Raw genomic sequence first — 15,485 nt, forward strand, 5'->3', positions numbered from 1 at the left:
AAGACCAGTGGTTCTCCTGGGTAGCACTTGCCACAAATAATCAATTACTTGTGTTATTATCTGCTTGACTACACGCTACATGAAGGCAGGGACCAGGTCTACGCACTTTGCTGCCATATCTTCAATGCCAAGCCTAGAGCCAAGGTCAAGGAAGGGGTTCTACATGCAATGAATTAATGAATGAGGTTGAATAGGAACACAGCAGGTTTAGATTGAGTATAACCTTGAATTCCAAGATCTATCTTCATGGTGATGTGGCATCACGCAATTCATTCTAAAGGAGGTGATAGTGGTCTGGAGAAGTGAAAGACTGAATTTTGAGTCCATCAGAAGAATCTGGATGAGCAGTAAAAGGCAGTAGGAAGAGTCCTGCAGCACCGTGTGCCTGTTAGAGCCCTAGACACATCTTGCTTGTTTGTTTTCACGCTTTTTCTGCAATGCCTACGGCTCTCGACTAGAAAGAACTGCCTCAAGAACATCCCCCCGAGAGATGGGATGTACAGAATCATCTTTTTTTTTTTTTTTTTTTTTTTTTTTTTAAGATTTTATTTATTTATTCGACAGAGAGAGACAGCCAGCGAGAGAGGGAACACAAGCAGGGGGAGTGGGAGAGGAAGAAGCAGGCTCATAGCGAAAGAGCCTGATGTGGGACTCGATCCCGGAACGCCGGGATCACGCCCTGAGCTGAAGGCAGACGATTAACCGCTGTGCCACCCAGGCGCCCCCAGAATCATCTTTTTGATAATTTTTCAAACTCTGCATGCTCATTTGCAAGATGGAGACGTCATCGTCTCCTGAAACGTGAAGATCACGGTCACATTGAGCCACCCTTCCCGAAAACAGTGCAGAATACAGTTTAGAAAGTAACAGAGGGGCGCCTGGGTGGCACAGCGGTTAAGCATCTGCCTTCGGCTCAGGGCGTGATCCCGACATTGTGGGATCGAGCCCCACATCAGGCTCCTCGGCTGTGAGCCTGCTTCTTCCTCTCCCACTCCCCCTGCTTGTGTTCCCTCTCTCGCTGGCTGTCTCTAACTCTGTCAAATAAATAAATAAAATCTTTAAAAAAAAAAAAAAAAAGAGAGTAACAGAAAAATACGGCTGGGTAGGGTAGGATGCAATCAGATTATGAGGACCTTGAAAGTCAGACAAGTTTGAACTTGATATGCAGACCCCAGAGAAGTCCTAGCTCTGGAGCCAAGGATAAAAACAGGGCCTCAGGAAGATCTGACTGGAGACAGGACACAGGCTACATTGAACTGCAGAGAAATTGAAGCTAAGGAGGCAGGCTGATAACCCCTCTCAACAGATAAAAGAAACATTTCAAATACATGAGGAAGGCTTGGGGCATAACTGCATTTAGGAGTTCAAGGTAACCTCAAGATTCTGAGACGGGATGACTGGGGAAATGAGGACAGGCTACCATTTAGTATAGAGGAGGGGAGGTTCACTTGGGGGAAAAGGAAGGTTTACTTTCAGATAGATGGAAGTCTAGCTAATAGAAAACAAGAACTGTCTGGCAGCCATGTGAAGACAATGTGTTTCTCTTATAGAAAAGTCTTCAAAATAACTGAAACCATGAGAACAAGAATGTAGCTAAAGTAAGGACTGCATCTTAAGGAACCCCACCACTAGGATATGGGAGGTAGAACACATAAGACGGAGAAGAAGCTGAGCAGGTTCAAAACAACTTAAAAATCAAAGTCAAGGGGTGCGTGGCTGGCTCAATCGGGAGAGCATGTGACTCTTGATCTTGGAGTTGTGAATTCGAGCCCCACGCTGGGTGTAGAGATTACTTAAAAATAAAATTAAAAAAAAATCAAAGTGTCAAAATCACAAAATAGTTCCTAGAAGAGGTGGCCAACAGGACCAATTATAAATAAAAAGACAAAAGGGATAAGAACCAAAAACTTACCAAATTAAGTTTCTATAATTAGCCTATATGTACCATAGTAAGAGATTAGGGAAGACATCCCTGTAAACACGATATATGTATTATCAATTATATATCATACATTATATCATGGGCAACAATTTTTAGGAAAAGTATCATTAGTCCACATTACTCAAGTCTTCTGGACCTAAATCATGTAGGATGGACATTCCAAGGCTGACAGCCATGACAGCCCTGTTGTCCCTGAAAGCCTTTGGGGAATTCTATGCTTGTTGCAGCTGTGGTCCAGGACAATATGCTACCATTAGTAAACAAGAAAAGTAGTAAAATTAAATCATTAAAAAAGCATTTTGTAGTAACAATACTACTAGTAATAGCACATATTAACAAAGCTCTTAGTACCATTTAAAAGAGGTTAAATCATCACTGCCCATCAGGCATACTGCTTAAGAAACAGGTACAAGATACAGGCCAAGCAGGTGTTAAGAACTTCACACACTGCGTTTCCTGATATTTGCGGCCCTAATTCTCAAACCTACCAGCGAGAGGAAGAGAGCTTCAGCACTTTGCTCTGAAAAAAAGAGGACAAAGGCTAGTCTTCTGCAAAGACTTGGCTCTGGATTTAACTCAATTCATAACACAGATATGCAAAACTGAGCTCCACGCTATGCTAAATCCCAAATTTCATCTCCCAGTGGTCTTAGCCACTTTCTGATCCTCCCCATCTCACTTTTTTCAATCTTTCTTTGGTTACAAAAATTTAGACTCTACAGGAAGTTATAAAGAAAATAAGAACTGCCCCTTAATGCCATCACACAGCAATGAAAACTGTCACCTCCTTACAGACTGTTCCCAAGAATACTCACTTTTACCCAAAAATAGTGACCTCACCTTAGCCAGAGCACAAACTCTCATAACCCTAGCCCATTTAGGGTTTTTCCCCCCACATAACACCTCACAGACAACTTCCTTTGTCTGTACAGATTAATATCATCCTTTCTAATGGCTGTGCTAGTGTTCGACGGGCTGCAGCACAGTTAATGTTCCCACTGAAGGAACATGTGGTTGCTATCAATTTCTTCTGTTCTAAGCAATGCTTGAAAACCCTTATGTGCCCATCTTTTCGGGCTTGTCTGATGTGAGGGGAGGGATAAATTCCTATAAGCAGAATTCTTAGGTCAAAGGATATGGAAAACAAACAAGATGTCCACGCCTCTTAGAGTTGACAATAAAGCATGGCCTTCTGGGTTCAAGACAGGATGGCAGGAGGGCAGTGCGGAGGCCAGAGATGGCAATTTTGCCAAGAGTGGTACTAAATAAAATAAACTCCTGAGCAGAACATTGGAGGACGCACACGCACTCCAAGCCCATTCAACTGTACGCCTGCAGGTTTTGCACACCCACTGCACCCTCAAGAAGGACTACAGCCATCACCAAAACAAGATATGAAAAGTAATTGCCATCATATTGCCTCTACAATTTGAAACATAAAATAATAGCCCATTACGCTCTCTTACAGATAGAGGAATACTCTGCAGCTGGAAAATGACACTTCTAAAATATTTCCTTATATTTCCTAAAGTCAAATTTTAACGTAACAACTTTGTGAATAAATAAAAACACTGAATTGTGTACTTTAAAAAGGTGGATTTCATGGCATGTGGATTTTAATGTAAGTCTACAGTTTGATGTAGTAAAAGTCAATATCATAGGGAATTTCTCTAGGGTGAGATGAAGCAGGGATGAGGAATATAAAAGAGAAAGAACAAAACTATTCTCTAAAACAAACAGAAGAAAGAAAGAGATCTTTAGTACTTAAAAAGAAAGAAAGAAAATCATCAAAGATTCAATTGAGAATAATTTTACAGGCAGAATGAGAACTATGTGCCAAAACAGCCTATCTAAGCCAGAACTCTGAATATCACGTAAGTTACCTTAGGCAATCCAATCTCATCCATGGCATTCAACCACTGAATCACATTATCAGTATGTCTAAAGTGCAGGCCAGTTGCCTAGAACAAATAAGAGACAATTAGGCACTGTTGGCAGTATTGAAGCAAATACTAAATAGAGACTCCCTTTGCGAAAGTTTCTTTATGAAACTTTGCAAGTTCCCCTTAAATTGAAGGTCTATAGCATTATGTTCACATTCCAATCCTAAAAAGCCAAATCCACATCTCAGCTCCCTTCCATTGAGAACCGCCTGGAGAATCTTCCTGTATGATGTGCTCTACAGAACACGGTCTTTGGAATTCAATTATCCTGGATTCAATCCCTGGCTTGGCTGTCTACTGGTGACACTGAGCAAGTGGCTTCCCCTCTTTGAGCTTTGTCATCTGTAACACCTACTTTACATGTTTGTTGCAATGAAATGGGAAAATGCACATAAAGCACTCAGGGTGGTATCTGTCAGGTAGAAAATACTCACAAACTGACAGATATCATTAACTATATTAATCAGGGTTTTCATACTACACACACAAATATCCCCCTCTAAACCTCTAGGTCTGTTATTTTACAGAAAAGATTTACTCTCTGGGCAGGACTACTGTTTCTACTGCCACGTAGTCTCCACTCCTGTCTCAAATGTCTTGTTGCTCAGGGCGCCTGGGTGGCTCAGTCAGCTGACCGTCTGACTCTAGATTTTGGCTCAGGTCATGACCCAGGGTCATGGGATGCAGCCCCACATTGGGGTCCATTGGGAGTCTGCTTGAGATTCTCTCCCTCTGTCCCTCCCCCTGCTCATGCTAGCTCTCTCTCTTAAAAATAAATAAATCTTATTAAATGAATGAACGAATGTCTTGCTGCTCTGTCCCACACTGCATAGTGCTCCACGGAGCAGCTCCAAAACTGTCTTCAGAAAAGGAAAGTTTCTCTTTGGGATGTTAATTTTGGTTCAGGACCTACATCCTCCTTGTTGTCCTTTGAATATAAACATAAAACACAAAACATAAAAACTTCTTTTGATTCTGTCTTCATCCTTAGCTCATTCTGAGCTCTGGCCCAACTCCTACAGTCGCCCTGCTTACATCTGCTCTTGGTTTTGCAAGCTTCCACTACCTTTTACGCTTGTCCTTTTCCAAACAGCTGCTCATAGGAAAGCTCCCCCAGAACAAATTTTGGTCCTTGTCAACATCCCAACTTGATTTTTCTTTTTCAGGGCCCTGGGCCACAAGAATCAAAGTCTCTCACTTACCTTGATTTCCTGAAATTGGACTGCTCTCCCAATTTACCTCGAATTTTATTTAACATCACAGGGGGGCCTTTTATTCCCCTAAAGTTGCATTGCTATTGCTTTCAGTTTGCCAACACATTCAATACTTAAAGTTGTAACTCCCCCTAGTTACCTCCTCTCCCTCTAAGAAATAAAAAATTCATTAAGGACCATGAAGATTTCTAGACATACACCATCACAGGAACTGTATCAAAAATACAGATAGCCCCCTTTTACTACTATACCTGACTTTGCACTATCTTCTCCACTCTGCCAGGTGTTTTATTTTGATAGAACAAACACACTCACACATATTTCTCAATAAACTCTTACACAGGATAAAGTCCACTAATCTTCTAAGTTTATGGAAATTTAAGCCCCAAGCAAGGAAGGACTCACCTTGTATCTGGTCTGCTCTCGATCGTAAATTTTCTTCAAGGACACCACTTTGGGAGAGAAGAAGTTTCCTAGTTTGGCAAGGTAGACCCCATTCCTCAGCCCCTCCTCCAGTTCTGTGGTGGGAGGCAGGTCTTCTCCGAGGCACGCTTCCATCCACCTGCACGAAAGGGGAGAGGATATGAGAAGAGAAGGAAGGTCTGATCCCCTCCTAAGGAGCCTCATTTCCATTCTCCTTGGAAGAGTTTAAGTTCCACATAAGCGATGCTCTTTTAACATCCGTTTTCACACACATCCTTGTCCTGATCCAGTCAGATCTCAGAGGCAAGGAACTTAGGAAAACTCCCAAGCATCAAGGCCACCTTCTTCTCTACCCTGGCTTCTTTTGCGGCAGCAGGGCCAGTTTGCTCCCAGGCTCCAACTGCCCAGAAACCTGGGGCCCTAACCCTAAGTTACTCCTGCAGAACCCCTAAGAAAAGCCATTTGTAACTGAAGCCAGCACTTCAACTGTTCGAAAATTTAAATGTATTGATGTTCTCTTCCAGTTTCAGAATCCACAGAGAATTTCTAGGTTCAGATTTTAAGGCTATTTGGGGGTTACATGAATAGTCAATTGTCTCAGCTAAAATACGGAAGGAAATTGCCAATGGAAGCAGTAAGAATAAATGCGTGTTTTTCAGGTGGGGAAGGAAACTGTATTTCCCCCCTAGAACATCTCTCAAGAGATTTCAGGGAGGCTCAAGATAAAACAACGCATATCTGCATATATTTTCTACCAACAGAAATGTAGGTAACTAAAAATCATTTAAGGCAATGGTTTGTTTTTTTTATTTTTTTTTATTTATTTTTTTTTTATTTTTTTTTTTTAGATTTTTTTTTTATTTATTTATGTGACAGAGAGACAGCCAGCGAGAGAGGGAACACAGCAGGGGAGAGGGAGAGGAAGAAGCAGGCTCTCAGCGGAGGAGCCCGATGCGGGACTCGACCCCGGAACGCCGGGATCATGCCCTGAGCCGAAGGCAGACGCTTAACGACTGCGCTACCCAGGCGCCCTGGTTTGTTTTTTTTAAAGATTATATTTATTTATCTGAGAAAGAGAGAGAACAAGAGTGGGGCGGGGGGTGCAGAGAGGCAGAGGGAGAGGGAGAAGCAGATTCCCCACTGAGCAGGGAGGCTGATGCGGGGGGCTCATCTCAGGACCCTGAGATCATGAGCTGAGCCAAAGGCAGACGCTTCACCGAATGAGCCACCCAGGTATCCCCATATGCATTTTTATGTAATCCTTTTATTAATAAAATTGCTTGAAGGATATACAACAGACCTTAAATTTATGATACTTCTATAAATTGTTACTTTTATAATTCAGAATTGACTTTCCTGTATTAATTCTAACTTTCCAAACTGAGGTTACTACTCAGAATTTTTACAAAATCGTAAGGAAAAGGAACAATTCCCCTGTTTCTCAAGTTCTATAAATAGTCGTAGTATGTACTAAGTAAATACTGGCTGGGTGCACGCATGGGCCAGAGAATTTTCTCATCATTCCCTATACCCAATGATAAAAAGTTTTCACCTCTGGCTTTTCCTTCAGGTCGCAGAACTTAAATGTTAAGGCAGCGGGGGGGGGGGGGGGGGGGGGGTGCGGGGGATGACAAATAAGTTTTCCAGAAGAGTTGCCATAGTAGTTAAATTAGATACCAATTGGTAAGAGCTACAAAATCCAAGAGCCCAAAGACGAGAGGGCAATTTGGAAAAGAATTTGGGCCGCTGGTATGGAAAAAACAGTTGTAGTCCAAGGATACATGTCCTATAATCAGCCCTCCAATATTTTATTGCTAAAAAGGATATGGCAAACAGCTCCTGGCAACCCCAGCTCTCAGGGGACAGTCTAACTTGTGTTCTCATTAACAGAAACAAACATAGAACAACTGCAGTCTAAGCCAAAAACAGCCCTTTGCCATGTAATGAGGAAAAACGTACTTCTCTTCTCCTCGAAACAAGGTAAACACATAGGGAAGACTATGGATAAACAGCACAGTGCATGCTCTTGCCTTGAATCCCAGCTAGCTACCAAGGGCGTTTCATTCTCCTCTGAGTCACTACGTCAAAATCAAAGTAAAAGGAGGGACCACGGCGACATCTCCCACAAGCCTTTATCCTCGCCTTCCCTAGGCAAACTGCTATAAAACAGTCCGATTAATAGCTAGACTTAGAAGTTTTGTATAATGGAACAGAATACTTTGCACATCACCGAAATGTCAGGCCAGAAGAAGAGCCAATTGTGATCTGATGAAAAGGGGTAAGGGAGAGCTAGAATAAACAGGCAAAATACAGAAGTGTCTCTCAGCTGCCCCAAACCCAAAGCTGACCTCCAAATTACCACACATGGCGTGGTGACCTCTGTCTCACAACAGAGTATCACCTGGCTCGTTTATAAGAATAAGTTAAAAAAATAAAATAAAATACATTAAATCAGGACCAAATTACTTTGAAAAATTAAGAGCACTAAGTAGGGTTCTATGTTACTCTAATTTTTAATATTTGCAGAAGTCTAGATTCTACTATAATCCCAAGAAGATACAACAAACCCTCCTTTCTGTCCTCTACAGTGCATCTGAGATTTCCCCCTCTGCCCCTAAACCATGAATCACAAGATAATAGGCAGGAACTTAAAAAACTTCTAGAGCAAATGCCTTTTTTAAAATATAATAATTCATATTCATTAGAGAAAATTATTAGACATTTCTCAATATTTTATGAATATTTTCTATGTTACTATATAATTTCTGAAGACTAAGTTACACAAAAATTCTACCAAGTGCTTAATCGGCCACCTATGTTGACCCTTATGTCACTTCCAAATAGTTTCGACTATTAAATAATACTGCAAGGAACACCTTTGTGCACAATGTTCTGCTGTATTTAGAATTAATTCCTAAGGAAAGGACCTTAGATGGGTAACTCCAAAATAAAAAAATTATAAACATTAAAGAAACTTTTTTTATTGTTCAAAAGCTACCCAAAGGCTATACCTACTCGTACAACTCCCTCATTTCACAAGTATAAGGTCTATCTGTCCAAGGTCAACCCCTAGCGAGTGGCAAAGGCTGAAGAACAGGACCCTGATTCCTAGTTAAGAATCCTCCTCACGGGGCGCCTGGGTGGCTCACTCGTTAAGCGTCTGCCTTCAGCTCAGGATGTGATCCCAGAGTCCTGGGATCAAGCCCCATATCAGGCTCCTCTGCTGGGAGCCTGCTTCTTCCCCTCCCACTCCCTCTGCCTGTGTTCCCTCTCTTGCTGGCTGTCTCTCTCTCTGTCAAATAAATAAATAAAATCTTAAAAAAAAAAAAAAAAGAATCCTCCTCACTAGACCACAGTTGCTCTTACCACGTCACTCCAAAAACCTAACAGGGCTGAGCCCCACAGGCGGAATAAACAGGGCAAAGTGTCAGATACCCCATACAGGAAGAAGTCTTAATATCTCTCCACATTCTGTCCACTAAATAGGGTTTTAAATATTTAACTTTAAGTCCACACTGATTTTCAACTCAGACACAAAGCTTTCGTATAAAACGTAAGCATTTAATTTAGCTTTATAAATACATTTTATTTTTTTAAGATTTTATTTCTAAGTAATCTCTTTTTTAAGATTTTATTTCTAAGTAATCCCAACGTGGGGCTCAACCTGAGATCAACCCTGAGATCAAGTCACATACTCTATCAAATGAGCCAGCCAAGTGCCCCTTGCTTTTTAAATACATTTTTAAATAAATCTATGAATAGATCCCTACCTTACACCATACACAAAAATCAACTTAAAATGGATTACAGACTTGAACGTAAGACCTGAAACTATACACTCCTAGAAGAAAATATTGGAGGTAAGCTCCTTAACATCAGTCTTGGCAATGGTATTTTTGGATTTGACACCAGAAACAAAGGCATCAAAAGCAAAAATAAACAGAAGTGGAACTACGCCAAACTTAAAAGCTTCTGCACAGGGAAAGGAAACCATCAACAAAAGGAAAAGGTAACCTAAGAAATGGAAGAAAGTATCTGCAAATCATGTATCCGATAAAAGGTTAATATCCAAAATACATAAAGAATTCATATAACTCAACAGCAAAAAAACAAACAATCCAATTTACAAATGGGCAGAGGAACTGAATAGACATTTTTCCAAAGAAGACATACAAAAGGTGCTAATCGTGAGGGAAATGCAAATCAAAACCTCAATGAGACATCACCTCACACTTACTAGAACAGCCATCATCAAAAGGAGAAGAGACCCTGTGTGCACTACTGGTGGACTGCAAACTGGTGCAGCCACTAAGGAGAAATGTGGAGGCTCCTTAAAAAATTAAAAATAGGACTGCATATGATCCAGCAATCCCCAATTCTGGGTACACAAAGGAAATGAAAGCAGGCTGTCAAAGAGACGTCTGCACTCCCATGTTCACTGCAGCATTATTCACAATAGTCAAGACAAGGAAACAAGGTAAGTGCCCATCAATAGATGAATGGATACAGAAGATGCGACACACGTGCGTGCGCACACACACTGGCCTATTATTCAGCCATGAGAAAGAAGGAAATCCTGCCATTTGTGACAACACAGATGAACCTGTGGCCATTATACTTCATGGTATTGCTTATATATGAAATCTAAAAAAAACAAAACAAAACTCAGAAACACAGTCGAAAAGTAGCTGCCATGGGCTAAGGGGTAAAGGAAATAGGGAGAGGTTGGCAAAAGGGTACAAACTTTCAGCTGTAAGAGAGTAAGGTCTGAGGCTGTAATGTAACACACAGTGACTACTGTTGATCACAATGTTTGCGGAAGTTTAATTCGCCAAGAGAGTAGAACTTGAATGTTCTCACAAAAACAAAACAAAACCTAAACCTTTCATAATGTATATGTATAACAAATCACCACAGTGTATACTTTATTTTTTTGGTACACTAAAAAATAGCTTACACTTTTATACGTTAATTATACCACAATAAAGCTAAAATTAAAAAGTAAATAAACCTGGGGCGCCTGGGTGGTCCAGTCGGTTGAGCACCTGCCTTAGACTTAGGTCATGATCCTGGGGTCCTGGGATGGAGGAGTCCACGGTTTTGGGCTCCCTGCTCAGCGGGGAGTCTGCGTCTCCCTCCCCTCCTCTGCCCCTCCCCCAGCTTGAGGACGCACGCTTGCTCTCTCTCTCTCTCTCTCTCTCTCTCGATCGCTCACTCTGTCTCTCAAATAAAGAAATAAAACCTTTTAAAAAAAAGTAAATAAACCTACGTATGAAAGAAAAATCAACGGCCAACACAACTTTTTGCCAAGTCTTATGTTTATCACTCTCACGATAATCACAGAAACCCTCGGGCAGAAAACTCTATTAAAGATCTGCTCCTCTACCCCGACTCCTCCACTCCCTCCACCTCCCACCCACTTCCCCACTTTCATGCCTGAATGCTTTCAAAGCCTCTCAGCCAAATCATGCCACTGGCTGAGCGTGACTGCTGCTGAGGACATGGAACCAAACATTCAAGTTAACTCATTTCATTTCTTGATTCTAGCAGCCAGAAATTTTATTAAGCCAGCACCAGTTTACCTCTGGCACCCTAAGCTGCCTTGTGAAACACGACAGCATACGGAATTACAAATATAACGTGGCCATGATGAGCACTGGTGTTATAGGCAACTGATGAGTAACTGAACTCCACATCTGAAACTAATGATGTACTATACTGAATTAAAAAAATATATCTCTATATCTATCTATCTATCTATCTATCTATCTATCTATCTATAGTGGCCTGTGCTGGCCAAGGACTTTAAGAAACCTGGATTTAGGGGCCCCTGGGTGGCTTAGTCAGTTGGGCATCCAACCCTTGGTTCTGACTCAGTCATGATCTCAGGGTCCTGGGATTAAGCCTCGCATCAGGCTCCCGCTCAGTGGGGAGTCTACTTGTCTCCCTCTCTCTGCCCCTTCCCCTGCTTGCGCTCTCTAAAATAAATAAATAAAACTTAAAAAGAGAGAGAGAGAGACACCTGGATTTATAACCTGTCCCTTATCAAGATAGTCACTTAACTAGTTTCTTCATTTGTTAAAAGAGAATAACAGTACTTTCCAGGTAGGTCCGTCACTGAAGATTAAATAAGACTGGGCGGCTAAGTTGGTTAAGCGTCTGACCCTTGATTTCAGCTCAGGTCATGACCTCAGGGTCATGGGATGGAGCCCCATATCAGTTCCACGCTTGCCGCAGAGTCTGCTTGTCCCTCTCCCTCTGCTCTGCCTTCTCTCTCTCTCTCGAATAAATAAATAAAACGAAAGAAAAGGAGAGGGGTGGTGACTGGCTGGCCCCGTTGGCAGAGCATGTGACGCTTCATCTTGGGGTTGTGAGTTTGAGCCCCACACTGGGTGTGAAGATTACTTAAAAATAAAATCTTAAAAAAAAAAAAAGACTGCATATAAAGCATGGTGCTGCCATGTGTGTGGTGGCTCAGTACGGAACAAATCTGTGCTTTTCCTCTGCTGCCCTCAGATGATGAGGCACATGCCAGCTCCTCTGTCCGTGAAATGGTGACAGTTCTTCAAGCACTCTTCACAAGAAGGGAATAATAATAGCACCGACCTGGAAGGACGGGTGTGAGGATTACAAGACATGATACAAATAAAGCGTTAAGAACAGTGCCTGCAACGGAGCGAGCGCTCAGACGGCAGGCAGGGCCCCTGGGCCCCCCACATCACCCTCACTCACAGATGAACACCGTGTTCCAGGTATCTAGCCTGGAATGGAACGGGACGATCGCCCTCTTCATTCTGAAGCACGCCATAACCACAAACAAAGCCTCAGAGTAAATCATTTTTATTACATTTTTCCAATCAACAGTTTTTTGCAAATCCGCTGCTGCTGACTCCTATCTCTACAATTCCGTATTAGAACCACTACCTGCGCTCATCTCCATATTTCCTCATGTTCCGTTCAGCCCATTGTCCCTAATGTCAGCATCTTCGGGAATCCTAACTCTGCTACCCAAAATCTTAACTCTCCCAGCTCCACACATCCACAAATATTAATGGGCTTGAAAAGAATGAAGAGGGGTTTACCAACTGGCCAGGGCAGGGAAGGCCTCCATGCGGAAGAAATAACCATCCTAGTCGTGGGGCACACTGAAGGATTTTAAGAGGGGAATAACCTGATGAGATCTGTTTCCGAAAATCACTTTGGCAACACTGGGGGGGGGGGTTAAATTTTTCTTCAAGTACAAGTATTTCTACAAGTACAAATGTTTTACCAGATAAGTCATTTTTTTAAAAAAGTTCTGAGAATATCATACCACGTGGTAACATCAGCACACATTACCTGTGATCAGGACTCTTCAGCTGTGGCCACAAACAGAACTCAGTGACAAAACCCTTACATTTCTTCTCTCTCACACAGAGTTTGAAGAAAATGGAGAGTAGCATTCCTAGTCCCTCCTCTCACAACAAGGGATATAAACTTTCAACATTTTCTCCTCCTCAAGTTAACACTAGAACTGCTTTAGAAGTCTAAGTCACATGAAAATTATCTAAAAAATTTAAAAAGTGGCTTCAGATCTTAAACATAACTACTAAACATGAATACAGCAGTATCTAAATGGTTCGTTTTCAGGGCTCCTGGGTGGCTCAGTTAAGCATCGAACCCTTGATTTTGACTCAGGTCATGATCTTAGGGTTGTGAGATCAAGCCCCGCATTAGGCTCCACGCCCAGCTTAAGATTCTCTCTCTCTTTCCCTCTCCCTCTGGCCCTCCCCCCGCCCCCGCTTAAAAAAATAAAAATAAAAGGCTCATTTTCAGAATAAGTAACATAAAAAAAGACTCTCTAACGTCACATGGCTGATATAAAGCTAAATACTTTGCATGCATTATCTCACCTGATCCTTGCAAAAACCTCATTAAGTGGTATTACTGTTTTTATTTTAGGGACAAGGAAACTATGGGCTCCTAAAAGTGACCCATCCAAGATTACCCAGCAGGTGACTGGCACACACCAAGTTGGTGTGATTCTAAGACCCAAACTCTATTGTTACAATATATTGCCTCCTTCAAGAACTATAATAGCTACCACCTCCAAACACTCACTAACAAGACCTCAAGTTCCGAAGCCGGGCTTCCTGAAACCGCCCGCACCACAGTCCACAACCTCATCAACAAACTTCCCTTTATCAAGCACCAAGAGAGAAGCACGTTGAACACTAAACACTGGTGACATGGACACAGGGTGAAAAATGAGTGCTTAGATAAAAGTTTGTTTTTAATATAAATACATCACAATTCTTATAAGTAATTCTTATCTACCTCTCACATTTAGCCTATTTTTATGGACCTTTGTTTTACACATATTTTAAATCAACTTTAAAAAAAAAAAGATTTTATTTATTTGAGAGACAGAGACAGAGATAGTAAGAGAGCATAAGCGGGGAGGAGAGGGAGAAGCAGGCTCCCTGTTGAGCTGGGATGCCCAGCTCAGGGCTCCATCCCAGGACCCCGGGATCATGACCTGAGCAGAAGGCAGAGGCTTAACCAACTGAGCCACCCAGGCGCCCCTTAAATCAACTTGCAAAAAAATACCTATCCACTCCGACAGCTACACATCCATTCAGGACACCCTTTTTTTTTTTAAAGATTTTATTTATTTATTTTAAGATTTTATTGATTTGAGAGGGAGTGCAAGCATAAGCACAGGGAGTGGCAGGCAGAGGGAGAGGGAGAAGCAGGCTCTCCACTGAGCAGAGAGCCCAACATGGGGCTCGATCCTAGGACTCTGGGATCATGACCTGAGCCCAGATCAAAAGTCGGCTGCTCAACGGACTGACCCACCCAGACGCCCCAGGATACGTTTCTAATGGACTACACCATGCAACAGCTATCAGCAGCATGAAATGTGCTAAATGCCCGTTCCCACCTTCAAGGAGATCATCCCCTGGAACAGAGATGCTTATACAACTAGCTACGACAGGGGATGATAATTTAAGACAAAGCATAAATGAAGGGCAAAAAGGCACAAAAACAGGAGTGCCTGGCTGGCTTAGTTGGTAGAGCGTATGACTCTTGATCTGGGGGTTGAAAGTTCAAGCCCCCTGTTGGGTGCCGAAATCACTTAAAAGGGGGGTGGGGAACCTGACAACAAATGGTGTATTTGGGGAATGATGAATCACTGAAGCAGAGAGTAGGCAGACATGTATCTGGAGCATTAGCATTTTAATTCACAGGCAGTGGGAACCACGGAAGTTTTTGAATAGAAGAGTGGGTTGGTCAGAGGAATCCAAGTAAGGTCTTTGAAGAGGGCAATGGTGGGAAGAGAAAGAAAAATGATGAGTAATTACAAGGGAAAAACTGACTCCACTTGACAGTTGGTTAGGCAGCTGGGAGTAAGAGCTAGAAGGGGGAGACATGGGCTTTACAGATAACTGGAAAAGAAAAAGGAAAAAAAAAAAGCAAAGTTAGCTTCTGACTTTACATCTTGCTACTGACATTGAACATCAAATGGATTAGAGGGGTGCCTGGCCGGCTCAGTGAGTGGAGCGTGCAACTCTTGATCTCAGAGTCATGTGTTCGAGCCCCATGCTGGGGGCAGAGTTTACTTTAAAAATTTTAAATTTAAATTTAAAAAATGGATTAGAGGGGCGCCTAGGTGGCACAGCGGCTGGGCGTCTGCCTTCGGCTCAGGGCGTGATCCCGGCATTATGGGATCGAGCCCCACATCAGGCTCCTCCGCTATGAGCCTGCTTCTTCCTCTCCCACTCCCCCTGCTTGTGTTCCCTCTCTCGCTGGCTGTCTCTATCTCTGTCGAATAAATAAATAAAAAATCTTAAAAAAAAATGGATTAGAGATTTTAAAGAATAAGATAAAAGGAGGGGAAAAAAAACCCAGATGAATGGTTCTACAATCCTGAAATGGGAAAAGCCTTTTCAAACAAAATTATGGCAGCAGATATAAAGAAAG

General features: G+C 42.2%; 1 protein-coding gene across 1 annotated transcript in view; it reads right to left on the bottom strand.

The window, feature by feature from the left end:
- IQGAP1 (IQ motif containing GTPase activating protein 1) overlaps positions 1-15,485 on the bottom strand; it is a 100,904-nt gene that overhangs the window by 60,741 nt on the left and 24,678 nt on the right. The window contains exons 3-4 of the mRNA XM_026510510.4: positions 5,505-5,661; positions 3,826-3,903 (exon numbers count right to left, since the gene is read on the bottom strand). Of these exons, the coding sequence (XP_026366295.1) occupies positions 3,826-3,903; positions 5,505-5,661 (235 nt within the window). The remainder of the gene's footprint in view (positions 1-3,825; positions 3,904-5,504; positions 5,662-15,485) is intronic.

Source organism: Ursus arctos, unplaced genomic scaffold (genome assembly GCF_023065955.2).
Source record: "Ursus arctos isolate Adak ecotype North America unplaced genomic scaffold, UrsArc2.0 scaffold_28, whole genome shotgun sequence".
NCBI classification, from domain to species: Eukaryota; Metazoa; Chordata; class Mammalia; order Carnivora; family Ursidae; genus Ursus; species Ursus arctos.